Source organism: Tachyglossus aculeatus, chromosome 1, assembly GCF_015852505.1.
Source record: "Tachyglossus aculeatus isolate mTacAcu1 chromosome 1, mTacAcu1.pri, whole genome shotgun sequence".
Lineage (NCBI taxonomy): Eukaryota > Metazoa > Chordata > Mammalia > Monotremata > Tachyglossidae > Tachyglossus > Tachyglossus aculeatus.
Genome location: NC_052066.1, coordinates 88,433,816 through 88,447,379, shown reverse-complemented (window position 1 = coordinate 88,447,379; position 13,564 = coordinate 88,433,816). Strand labels below are relative to the sequence as shown.

General features: G+C 43.5%; 1 protein-coding gene across 4 annotated transcripts in view; it reads left to right on the top strand.

Moving 5' to 3' along the window:
- LEKR1 (leucine, glutamate and lysine rich 1) overlaps positions 1–13,564 on the top strand; it is a 249,753-nt gene that overhangs the window by 191,062 nt on the left and 45,127 nt on the right. For all 4 annotated transcript variants that reach the window (XM_038747014.1, XM_038747023.1, XM_038747032.1 and 1 more), the window contains one exon: positions 6,505–6,586. In XM_038747014.1, the coding sequence (XP_038602942.1) occupies positions 6,505–6,586 (82 nt within the window). The remainder of the gene's footprint in view (positions 1–6,504; positions 6,587–13,564) is intronic.

Below are 13,564 nucleotides of genomic sequence, written 5' to 3'. Positions count from 1 at the left end.
TTCTTGTTTAAAAAGAAAACAACAACAATTTTTTTTTGTTTTTTTCAAAAGTCACAGTTAATATTTTCTCCCAAGATGAATGTGAAGTTTAAATACAACACCCCGGTGATTTGAAACGACTGCCAAAAAAAATCAAGCAACTATGAAATGCTATCTGGCAAGCAGCTGTTTTCATGTGAAGAGGGACCAAAAAGGCCCTTTTTTGTCTTTTTTCATCTAAATTCATTTGCTTCTTATTTAATATCTGTGAAGAAAGCAGTTCCATCACAGTAGAATTTGCTGTTGTAAATTTTGGATTGTTTCCATGTGTTCCGCCTCGCATCTGCCTTGATGTTTAAAGCCAATGTTTCCTTTCTTTCTGCAGGCATTCAGGCCATTTGCTCTATAATCCAATGTCATGCTGAATGACAGGAAATTAAAGTTTAATTATTTAGCCTTAGAGGAGGACTCCATAGAACAATAGCCCTGTTCAAGAATATTCATAGCAGAAGCTAAAAGAATTGACTTCTGCAGGTGGCATAATGTCTCTCTAAAGCATAATCTCCACAACTTTGTTTTTAATATAGAACAGGAGACTGTTCCCCCCCCCACCAGCTTTCAGAGGACAAAGTGAGTTCATTGCCTTTCCCCAGGAATGCATAGTAAACCATTAATACACCCTCACTTGAAACAGCAGCATCTTAAGAATTTTTGCTTAAAAGGTCAAGATGTGACTTTGCATTGGGAAATTTCCAGGAAAAGCAAAGCTGCAGGTGAAAGAAAGTATCATAAACTACTCATCTCAGGCCAACCTATTCACTAATGTATTATGCACAGCAGATTAGATCCATTCTCCTTTTAACACAATGACTAAAACATAAAAGAATTTGACAAAATAGACTTAAAAAGCCAGCAAAAGCTTCGATCATCATCAGTTGTATTGATTGAGCACTTACTGTGTGCAGAGCACTCTAAGGACTTGGGAGAGTACAATGCAACAGGGTTGGTAATCACATTCCCTGCCCACAATGAGTTTACAGTCTGGAGATGCCAAATATTCCAAGCCAGTGTTTAGCCTAGATACCTAAGAAAAGGTCATTTGTGCTGGTAGGATGTAATCAACAAAAATCATAATGATAATAATAATAATTGTGGTATTTGTTAAGGGCTTACTATGTGCCAGGCTCTGTATTAAGCACTGAGGTTGATACAAGCAAATCAGGTTGGACACAGTCCCTGTCCCACGTGGGATTCACAGGCTTAATCCCCATTTTACGGATGATGTAACTGAGGCCCAGAGAAGTAAAGTGACTTGCCCAAGGCCACACATCAGACAAGTGGCAGAACCGGGATTAGAACCCAGGTGCTTCTGTCTCCTAGGCCTATGCTTTATCCACTGGACTATGCTGCTTTATTTATTGTAAGCTCCTTAAAGGCAGGGATTGTGTATCTTCGTGGAAAGAGCACTGGTCCTGAGAGTGAGAGGACCTGGGTTCTAATCCTGGCTCCACCACCGGCCTGCTGTGTGACCTTGGGAAAGTCACTTAATTTATCTGTGCCTCAGTTACATCATTTGTAAAATGGGGATTACAGTGGGCTCTATGGGAGAGGGACTGTGTTCAATCTGATTATCTTGTATTTCCCTCAGCACTTACTACAGTGCCTGGCACATAAGCACTTAAATGCCAAGAAAAAAATAAAGGATTGTGGCTTATATTCCTATTGTATACTCCCCAGGGCCTAATACAGTGCTTTACTCTCAGTAGGTGATCAATGAATGAGGTTTTTCGAGACCAGTTACAAAATGCCAAATAACACAGGATTTGCATTTCTTTTTGTGGATAACCGCGCATCAATAATGATGGCATTTGTTAAGCACTTACTATGTGCAAAGCACTGTTCTAAGCCCTGGGGAGGATACAAGGTGATGAGGTTGTCCCACTTGGGGCTCACAGTCTTCATCCCCATTTTACAGATGAGGTCACTGAGGCACAGAGAAGTGAAGTGACTTGCCCAAAGTCACACAGCTGACAATTGGCGGAGCTGGGATTTGAACCCATGACCTCTGACTCCAAAGCCTGTGCTCTTTCCAATGAGCCACGCTGCTTCTCCAATAGTTATAATAAAAGAACAAAACTACTACTACTGATCAACTGAATTTGATAATCCTTAAATGGGCTGGCACAAATTAAATACATTTGCTTTTAATAACAATAATGATAATAATAATTGTGGTACTTGCTAAATGCTTACTATGTGCCAAGCATTGTTCTAAGTGCTGGGGTAGATAAGAGTTACACATCCAATTCAACATCAACCCATCTTCTTGAAGTTCAGTCGATTAAAGTTCTTTTTTTTTTTTCAGGATAAAAGACATATTTCCATGGCAGCCATTTCAAATGGAAAGATTGATTCTAAAATTTAAGGCCTTCTGACCTTTCTAATTTTGTCTTGGTGGAAATGCATGGCTCGGTCAGTGGAAAGAGCACGGGCTTTGAAGTCAGAGGTCATGGGTTCAAATCTCGGCTCCACCAATTGTCAGCTGTGTAACTTTGGGCGAGTCACTTAACTTCTCTGTGCCTGTTACCTCATCTGTAAAATGGGGATTAAGACTGTGAGCCCCCGGTGGGAGAACCTGATCACCTTGTAACGTCCCCAGCACTTAGAACAGTGCTTTGCATATAGTAAGCGCTTAATAAATGCCATCAAAAATGCATTCAAATCTCTCGTAATAGGGACTGGTTATCCCCAGAATAATTGTAGTATTTGTTAAGTGCTGACTATATGCATCGAACACTGTTTTAAGTTCTAAGTACTGGGGAAGCTATGAGATAATCATATATTACAGATGGTCAGAAGGCCGTAGAGATGGTATGGATTTGTGGTAACTGTTCTAGCAAAAGTTGAGGAGAGGAAATATTAAACTAAACCATAGCAACAACTCAATTTGATGCCTGTTTATCTGAATTTTAAATTCCATTTCACACCAGTTGTTCATTGCGTATAAAGGCATGTCTTTTGTGGCTTAGTGGTTAGAGCCCAGCCCTGGATTCTGATCCCGGCTCTGCCACGTCTGCTGTGTGACCGCAGGCAAGTCACTTAGCTCCCCTGAGCCTCATCTGTAAAATGAGGATTAAGAGTGTGAGCCTCATACGGGACAGGGATTGTATCCAACCTGCTTAACTTGTATCTTCCCCAGTACTTAGAACAGTGCTTGGTATATGGAAAGTGCTTAACAAGTATTATTACTATTATTATTATTATTATTATTATCAGAATGCTGTCAAGACTGTGGACGAACAATGCATCTTTACATGTTTTGGAAGCCAAGTAGATTTCAAAGATAATTTAAGGATTTATATTCTAAACAGATGAGGCCTGATTCTCTGCCTGGCTCCCAGGGGTTTATGGAGCTCAAAAAAGTGCCTCGCACACGGGCCCAGCAGGCTCCAGATAAAGGACATTTCATAAAGCAAACCGGAAGGCTTTGTAAACTCTAATTACTCAGTTCTTCTCTCATTCTTTCCCAGGGTACTATCATCATCACTGATGGTATTTACTGAGTACTTACTATGTGTAGAGCTCTGTACTAAGTGCTTGGGGAGAGTACAATACAACAGAGTATTGTTCCCTGCCCACCACGAGTTTATGGTCTACAGGGAGGGATCCAGGGTGTTGTCCGTCTGCGATCAGGGAAACAGTGTGGCCCTGTGGAGAAAGCGGTGCCCTGGGAGTCAGAAGGATCTGGGTTCTAATCCCAGCTCCGCCTCTTGTCTGCTGTGTGACCTTGGGCAAGTCGCTTCACTTCTCTGTGCCTCGGTTCCCTCATCTGTAAAATGGGGATTAAGACTGCGAGCCGCATGTGGAACGTGGACTGTATCCAACCTGATTAGCTTGTTTCTACCTCGATGTTCAGTACCGTGCCGGGCACACAATAAGCGCCTAACAAATACCATAAAAAGAGAGGAAAACCTGCGTACCGTTTCAGGCATTGTAACATCTTGCTGCAGAGGAGTATTCGTTCCCGGTATGTGGTCAGCCTGGAAAGCCTTGAGAAGCAGTGTGGCTCAGTGGAAAGAGCCTGGGCTTGGGAGCCAGAGGTCGTGGGTTCTAATCCCGGCTCCACCACTTGTCAGCTGGGTGATGTTGGGCAAGTCACTTAATTTCTCTGTGCCTCAGTTACCTCATCTGTCAAATGGGGATTAAGGCTGTGAGCCTCACATGGGACAACCTGATCACCTTATATCCCCCTCCCCAGCACTTAGAACAGTGCTTTGCACATAGTAAGCGCTTAACAAATGCCATTATTATTATTATTGTTGTTATTATTATCAGTCTGGAACACTCCACTGATTACCACACACATTAAAAGGGTCTTCATGGGGGAGGTGTGCTTGGAGATCAGGTTGGAGGAAGATTCTAGGCAAAAATCAAATGTTTTCTACACAATATGTGTCTAATATCAGGTGTTAGTAAAGTAAAAATGAAGAAACCACTAGCCTTTATCTCTTGGCCTGCCCAGGGATTTTGATGACAGCATATCGGCCTCATGTGTAGAGTATTTTTGGTCTTGTGTCCCTCTCCCCCTGCTTCCCACTTTGAGCCTCTGTCACCCTTCACTTAATAATAATAATAATGATAATGATGGTATTTGTTAAGTGCTTACTATGTGCAAAGCACTGTTCTAGGTACTCTCACCTTGCTGTCACCCTGTGCTGTCACTCTGAGTGACCTCAAGGAAGTCTTCAGAGTTCAAGCTATCTGGTGCGATGAAGATCAGCCCATCAATCATACTCATTGAATGCTTACTATGTGCAGAGCACTGTACTAAGCGCTTGGGAGAGAACACTATAATGGACACATTCCTGGCCCACAATGAGCTTTCCATCTAGAGACAGACATTAATATAAATGAGTAAATTATGGATATGTACATAAATATTGTGGAGCTGTGGGAGGGTATGAATTAAAGATGCAAATCCAAGGGCATGGGTGATGCAGAAGGGAGTGGGAGAAGAGGAAATGAAGGCTTAGTCATGGAAGGCTCTTGGAGATTCATTCATTCATTCAATTGTGTTTATTGAGCACTTACTGTGTGCAGAGCACTGTACTAAGTGTTTGGAATGTACAGGTTGGCAACATATAGAGATGCTCCCTACCCAACAATGGGCTCACAGTCTAGAAGGGGGAGACAGACAACAAAACAAGTAGACAGGCATCAATGGCATCAATATAAATAAATAGAATTATAGATGTATGCACATCATTAATAAAATAAATAGAATAATAAATATGTACATATAAATACAAGTGCTGTGGGGCAGGGAGGGGGTAGAGCAAAGGGAGGGAGTCATGGTGATGGGGAGGGGAGCAGGAGCAGAGGAAAAGGGGGGCTCAGTCTGGGAAGGCTCCTGGAGGAGGTGAGCTTTTAGTAGGGTTTTGAAGGGGGGAAGTGTGCTATTTTGGCAGATGTGAGGAGGGAGGGCATTCCAGGCCAGAGGTAGGACATGGGGCAGGGGTCGACAGCGGGACAGGCGAGAATGAGGCACGGTGAGGAGTTTAGCACCAGAGGAGCGGAGTATGTGGGCTGGGCTGTAGAAGGTGAGAGGGGAGGTGAGGTAAGAAGGGGCAAGGTGATGGAGAGCTTTGAAGCCAATAGTGAGGAGTTTTTGCTTGATACGAAGGTAGATAAACAACCACTGGAGATTTTTGAGGAGGGGTGGCATGGCCAGAGTGTTTCTGTAGAAAGATAATCTGGTCAGCAGAGTGAAATATAGACTGAAGTGGGGAGAGACAGGAGGTTGGGAGATTAGAAAGGAGGCTGATGCACGTACCTTCAGTAAGGCTTTGGAGGCTGTTGGATATGAAGAGGGAGGGTGTTCCAGGCCAGAGGCAGGAGGTAAGGAAGAGGTCGGAAGCGAGATAGATGAGATTGAGATACAGTGAGTGGGTTGGCATTAGAGCAGCAGAGTGTGCAGGATGAGTTGTAGTAGGAGAACAGCGAGGTGATACTGGAGGGGGCGAGGTGATTGAGTGCTTTAAAAGGAGATTCTGTTTGATGCAGACGTGGATGGGCAACTGGTGATTACTGAGGAGTGGGGAAACATGGGCTAAACATCCTTGGAAAGGGAGCCAAGTGTTGCCAGAAGCCTTGACTGGCAGTTGTCAATCAAAAATCCGTGTTTTGTGGGAAAGTAATCCCACAGATTTGCTGTTTTGTTGACATAAAACCACTAACGTTTTATTAAGCCCTAAGCGAGATCTGGGGATGTTTTTATACACCTCTGAGTAATTGATCAGGTCAAGAATGTGACATTGTTCTTAAAGAGGAAAACTTTCCTGAAATAAAACCAGTGTTTTCATCTTTCTGCATTAACTACAATACAGAAATAGTTGGATTAATCGAATGACCTCTTTTTCCAAGAATTGTTGCATCTGTCTAAACACAGAGGATCGTGTGCTTCATATAAATGGAACTGAGTAGTTAAGTAACGGTAATTGACAAAGCTGTATCTTTTTGTTCCAGGTTTACACAGTCAAGTAGAGGCAATTGGCCTCAAGTTTCACGAGGCAACAGCTGAGATGGACGACTATAAAAAACTCCTCCTGTAAGATGGTGGTGATTGAACATATTGCAAGGTTACGAAAGATATCACTCCACAGTGGCAAGGTTTCTCTGAACCAGGGCTCTGCAACTTTTTCATGCTGAAGAGCCAACCCTTGAGCAGTCCCCTCCGCCGGAACCCGGCGTGCTCTCCGCACGCCGGGCCGGGTACAAAAACAGCGGCAGCACCACCTCCTCCCTGCTTCACCCTGGGGCTGAATGAAATATCCGGCATTCACAGCCTCGCCCGCCCTGCTTCCCTGGCCAGCCTCCTTCCCTCCCCTCCTCCATGGCCATCACCAGCTCCTCTCTTCACCCTTGAGGTGACCCCACCTCGGCCTGCTTTCCACAGGCAGGAATAAGAGCAGCACCTCCAGCGTGAGGCCTCATGCAATCCCAGGAAATTATAACAATAATAATAACTGGGGTGTTGGTTAAGCGATGTGTCAAGCGCTATACTGAGCACAGGGGTAGATGCAAGGTGATCAGGTCCCACAGGGGGCTTGCGATCTTAGCAGGAGGGAGAAGAGGTTTTGAATCCCCATTTTGCAGATGAAGGCACTGTTCTAAGTTCTGCGGAGGTTACAAGGTGATCAGGTGGTCCCACAGGGGGCTCACGATCTTAATCCCCATTTTACAGATGAGGTAAATGAGGCACAGAGGAGTTAAATGACTTGCCCAAGGCCGCACAGCTGGCAGGTGGACAAAGGGGGCTTAGAACCCAGGTCCTCTGGCTCCCACCTGTGCCCTTTCCACGAGGCCACACTGCTTCTCTAGTCAGGACGGGTTCATTTTTCATGTACAGTTAGAAAATGTCGTGAATTAGGACTGTCCTAGCTAAAGGGATGAGCCCACCTTGTACTGATCCCCTCCTCCACCCCTTGGTCAATCAATCAATCAATCAATCTTATTTATTGAGCGCTTACTGTGTGCAGAGCACTGTATTAAGCGCTTGGGAAGTACAAGTTGGCAACATATAGAGACAGTCCCTACCCAACAGTGGGCTGGTCTTGTTCTTACTCACTGTAACTGCTTGCAAAGCCACGTTCAGGAGGGAAAGCTTGTTTGGAACTTGCTCAGCTGAAATCCTGCAGAATTTGGGGACTTGAAGTATGGAGGCATTTAAAAGCTGGAGCGCTTTAATTCATTTTACTTCCCAATATGCCCTATCCTCCCTTTACCCAGTTTGAAGCAGTGGGGTTTAGTGGGAAGAGCTTGGGCATCAGAGGACCTAGGTTGCAATTCCAACTCCGTCATCGGCCTGCCGTATGACCTCAGACAAGTCACTAAACATGAGAAGCAGCGTGGCTCAGTAAAAAGAGCCCGGGCTTTGGAGTCAGAGGTCATGGGTTCAAATCCTGCTCTGCCAATTGTCAGCTGTGTGACTTTGGGCAAGTCACTACACTTCTCTGTGCCTCAGTTACCTCATCTGTAAAATGGGGATTAAGATTGTCAGCCCCCTTTGGGACAACCTGATCACCTTGTAACCTCCCCAGCACTTAGAACAGTGCTTTGCACATAGTAAGCACTTAATAAATGCCATCATCATCATTATTATTATCATATCTGTGCCTCAGTTTCTTCAATTGTAAAACTGGGGTTCAATGCCCATTCTTATTCCTACTTAGTCCGTGAGCCCCCCGTGGGAAGGCACTGTGTTCAACCAGATTAACTTGTATCTACCCCAGTATCATCATCAACATCATCAATCGTATTTATTGAGCGCTTACTATGTGCAGAACACTGTACTAAGCGCTTGGGAAGTACAAATTGGCAACATATAGAGACAGTCCCTGCCCAACAGTGGGCTCACAGTCTAAAAGGCTAAAAACTCACAGTACTCAGACCAATGCTTGGCACATAGTAAATGCTTAACGAACACAATAAAAAAGTATAACAATTGTCAAATGGGCAGTAGAAGGTATGCCATTTGGAATGGTGTAATAGAGTCAGAATCTTCAACCAAAATACTCAAGCCAGTCTAGGGTAAGAGTCTTGCTTTGTTATATTAGCAGGATCGGCCAATAGACTTTCCCAAAATCCAAAGCATATTAGCTTCAGATGCGAATACTTGGGAAATTTCTTATAGCTATGGCATGCAGTGAGGAGAAATGTATATTTATTTTTAAAAAGAAATATTTTGATGATGATTGTGGTATTTGTTAAGCACTTACTGTTTTTCAGGTACCGTATGAAGCGCTGAGGTAGATAGAAGGAAACTGGGTTGGAAACAGTCCCTGCCCACCAAGAACTCACAGTCTTAATCCCCATTTTCCAGATGAGGTAACTGAGGCACAGAAAAGTGAAGTGACTTGCCCGAGGTCACACAAAAGACAAGCGACAGAGCTGGGATTAGAACTCGGGTCATTCCGATTCCCAGTCCCGTGCTCTGTCCACTAAGTTACAGTGTTTCTCTTGTTCCTCTATTGTTTATAACTCTCAACTCTTTTGTTGATAAACATGATTTAGCAGCTATATTTTGAAAACATTTTACCCATACAAAGTATTTTCATTTAATGTATTGTTCTGTTGGGTAATACACTCATTTCCATCACCAATGCAAATACATTGTTGCTAAGCATTCTAAATATTTGCGTCCTGTTGTGATCAGGATTTCAGAATATAGGAACTGAAAGCTACAGCTACCAGATTATACCACGAAGGGAGCTTTGTTTACATTTTCCCCAGCAATCTATAAAAAGATTATACAAAAAAATACAGTAATAGAAAAGTTACTCATGTGCACCATACGCATTGAAAAGTGGCATTCCGAATGGCTTGATTAAATTCATTATGTCAGATGGGGAACTTCTGCTAGGAAATTCTTCGGTTTCAACAGGACTTTTAGACTAGTTTCGAAAGAGACAAATGTGAAGGAAGGCTTAACTCGCCTCATGAAATAATTTTTGGAATGACTCGATAGCGTGCCTGATTTTTCTGGGGACCCCAAGACAGAGAGGAGATTCCAAGGCAGGGGTCCAAAGGGAAGCCTCAACTAAAATCCCTTTTATGTCACTGTTTCTAGGGGAGGGAACTTTTCAACGTGCAAATGGCCCAGTTATTTTTAAATAAGACATGAGTGGGATAAATACTTGTAGGGTATTTACAAATATTTACAGCTTCTGCAGTATGTAATTTAGGCCAGAAAAATACCAAGGCAAGCACTATTGGCTTTATTCTTACAATTGAACCACGGCCAACATTTCAAACTGTCCTTTCACTGGCGACTACTACCCGAGGCCGGCACGCTGATATTTCGTAGCGGCGTGGCTCAGTGGAAAGAGCACGAGCTTGGGAGTCAGGGGTTGTGTTTGGGTTCTAATCCCAGCTCCGTAAATTGTCAGCTGTGTGGCTTTGGGCAAGTCACTTAACTTCTTTGTGCCTCAGTTACCTCATCTGTAAAATGGGGATTAAGACTGTGAGCCCCACATGGGACAACCTGATTACCTTATAATAATAATGAGTGTATTTGTTAAGCACTTACTATGTGCCAAGCACTGTTCTAAGTGTTCTCCTTTATTGCTTAGAACAGTGCTTGGCACATAGTAAGTACTTAACAAGTACCCTCATTATTATTATTATTATCATTATTAGTAGTAGTAGTATTATCTAGAATAGCACTAACACTAGAATAGCCACTAGGCCATGAGAAGCAGTGTGGTCTAGTGGACAGAGCTTGGTCCTGGGAGGCAGAAGGACCAGGGTTCTAATAATAATAATAATAATAACAGTATTTGTTAAGTGCTTACTATGTGCAAAGCACTGTTCTAAGCTCTGGGGGGATACAAAGCGATCAAGTTGTCCCACGTGGGGCTCACAATCTTAATCCCCATTTTACAGATGAGGTAACTGAGGCCCAGAGAAGTGAAGTGACTTGCCCAAAGTCACCCAGCTGACAATTGGCGGAGCCGGGATTTGAACCCATGACCTCTGACTCCAAAGCCCGGGCTCTTTCCATTGAGCCTCACCGCTTCTCCAGTCCTAATCTAATCCTTCTCTAATCCCTGCTCTGCCAGTTGTCTGCTGTGTGACCTTGGGCAAATCGCTTCACTTCTCTGTGCCTCAGTTACCTCATCCTGGAAAATGGGGATTAAGACTGTGAGCCCTATGTGGGACAGAGACTGTTTCCAATCTGATTAGCTTGATTCTACCCCAGTGTTTATTACAGTGCCTGTCACATAGTAAGTGCCTCACAAATATTAAAAAAGTAAGCACTGGAAAACTACAGCCCACAAACTACATATCATTTTTTTATGATACCAGGTGTGCCTCTCAAGAACATACAAATGCCAACCCCGAGGTGAACTTGGCACTGTGTTTAACAAACACCACTATTATCATTACTAGTAGTAGGAGTAATAGTAGGAGTAAACCAAAGTGCATTAAAATTATATATCTATTGTATTTACTAAGCACAATAATAGTAAAAATAGTGATAATAGTGATATTTGTTAAGTGCTTTCTATGTGCCAAGCATTTGTAGGATCAAGACAATCCAGGCCCAAATAGACTTGTAGCCTAAGTAGGAGGAAGAACTGCTATTGATCCCATTTTACAGTTGAAGTACAGAGAAGTGAAGTGACTTGCCCAAAGTCACACAGCAGGTAAGTGGCTGGACTAGGATCAGAACCCAGGACCTCTGACCTCCACAGGGCCAAGGGTCTTTCCATTGAGCTATGCTGCTCCTCTTTTTGTTGGTGCTCTAATCAATCAATCAATCAATCGTATTTATTGAGCGCTTACTGTGTGCAGAGCACTGTACTAAGCACTTGGGAAGTACAAGTTGGCAACATAAGCACTAGGTAGATCCAGGATAATTCAGGCATGGATGAGGCTCATTCCCACTATAACTGGGGAAAGACAGGCAGAGAAGATGGGAATAAATAAGAAAGACTATAAGCAATTCAAAGTTTAACAATTAACAACTGAATGGATCATATGGGCAACCCTCAGACGCCTGACAGCTCCAGTCAAGCGGTTCTTGCTGCTTAGGCAGCCATTCAGTGACATTTATTGAGGTTTTACTGTGTGCAGAGCACTGGACTAAATACTATTCCTGGAAAGGAAGGGAAAGGAGGTAAGAGTCGGGAAAGAAGTCATGCAAAAAGTGACATGGAAGCACAGGTTGATGACCTCATCTTTCTACAGCCCTTTGCCTGTAAAGTGTGAGTGATGGGGGAAAGAGGAGGAGGGGAAAGCAGGGAAAGGAAATGGTCCTGATGAAAACTTGAGTGTGTTTTTTTTCCCTCCTTCAGGAAACCTGTCCAAGAGAGTGTTTTATCAGGTTGCTAGAATGATCAAATCTGGCCATTGTGATGTTATTCTTAGTTAATGCCTGAAGTTGGTCCAGTGGAAAGAGCACTGCCACGGGAAATGGGAGACCTAGGTTTGAGTTCCCTTTCTGCTGCTAGAGCTATGCCTTCAGGGGTCAAGGTTTCTAGCCCGAGAAGCACCTGGGACATCCTGCAAGGTGGACAGGCCCCTTGGGAACCCTGAAAAATAGGAACGGCGGCTACAGGAAGCAGCAGGGCCTAGTGGATAGAGCATGGGTTTGGGAGTCAGAAGGACTTGGATTCTAATCCCAGTTCGGCCACATCTGCTGTGCGACCATGGGCAAGTCACTTAACTTCTCTGTGTCCCAGTTACCTCTTCTGGAAAATGAGGATGAGAATGTGAGCCCCATGACGGACAGCGACTGTGTCCAACATGATTAACCTGTATCATCCCCAGTGCTTAGAACAGTGCTTGGTACATAGTAAGTGCTTAGCTTAGAACAGTGCTTGGTACAGCGTAAGCGCTTAGCTTAGAACAATGCTTGGTACATTAGGTACCATAATCATTATTATTATTACTATCCTCTAGAGTCCTTACAGTTCCCTAGGCTGTAAGTTTGTTGTGGGCAGGGAATGTGTCTGCCCCCTCCATCCCCCGCATCTTACCTCCTTCCCTTCCCCACAGCACCTGTATATATGTATATATGTTTGTACATATTTATTACTCTATTTATTTATTTTACTTGTACATATCTATTCTATTTATTTTATTTTGTTAGTATGTTTGGTTTTGTTCTCTGTCTCCCCCTTTTAGACTGTGAGCCCACTGTTGGGTAGGGACTGTCTCTATATGTTGCCAATTTGTACTTCCCAAGCGCTTAGTACAGTGCTCTGCACATAGTAAGCGCTCAATAAATACAATTGATGATGATTGATGATGATGCTTATTGTTGTACTGTACTCTCCCAAGCTCTTAGAACAGTGTTCTGCACAAAGTAAGCGCTCAGTAAATACAATTGACTGACTGGCTACTATCCCCTGCTGGATGTTCATTCATTCATTCAATCAATCGTATTTATTGAGTGCTTACTGTGTACAGAGCACTGTACTAAGCGCTTGGGAAGTACAATTCAGGAACAAATAGAGATAGTCCCTGCCCACAATGGGCTCACAGTCTAGAAGGGGTTAGGGTACAGCATTTGCCCTCTCCCATGGTTTTTTTGAGTTCTGCACATGAAAAACATGCTGCACTCCTGCCTGCCAGCTAGCTTGTTGCACTCTAATAGGGACAGGAGAGTTTTCATCACTTCCACCGTGATGGTCCTCGGTCCTGAAGTCGCAGGGTCAAAGCTTTTCTTTGTTGGCCTTTAAATGGTATTTGCTAAGTGCTTCCTAGGTGCCAGACACTGTTCTAAGCACTGAGGTATATATAAGTTAATTGTACTGTACAAAATCCATGTCCGACATAGGGCTCACTGCCTTAATCCCCATTTTACAGATAAAAGTAACTGAGACCCAGAAAAGTGAAGTGACTTGCCCAAAGTCACCCAGTAGACCAGTGGTGGAGCCAGGATTAAAAGCCAGGTCCTTCTGACTCCCAGTCCAGGCTTCTCAATTGTTTCATCATCATCACGCTTGGTTAAAAATCTAGGAATATTGCAGGAATCTGTTCTTTCCCTTGTTCCTCATAATTAGTCTGCAGGAATATT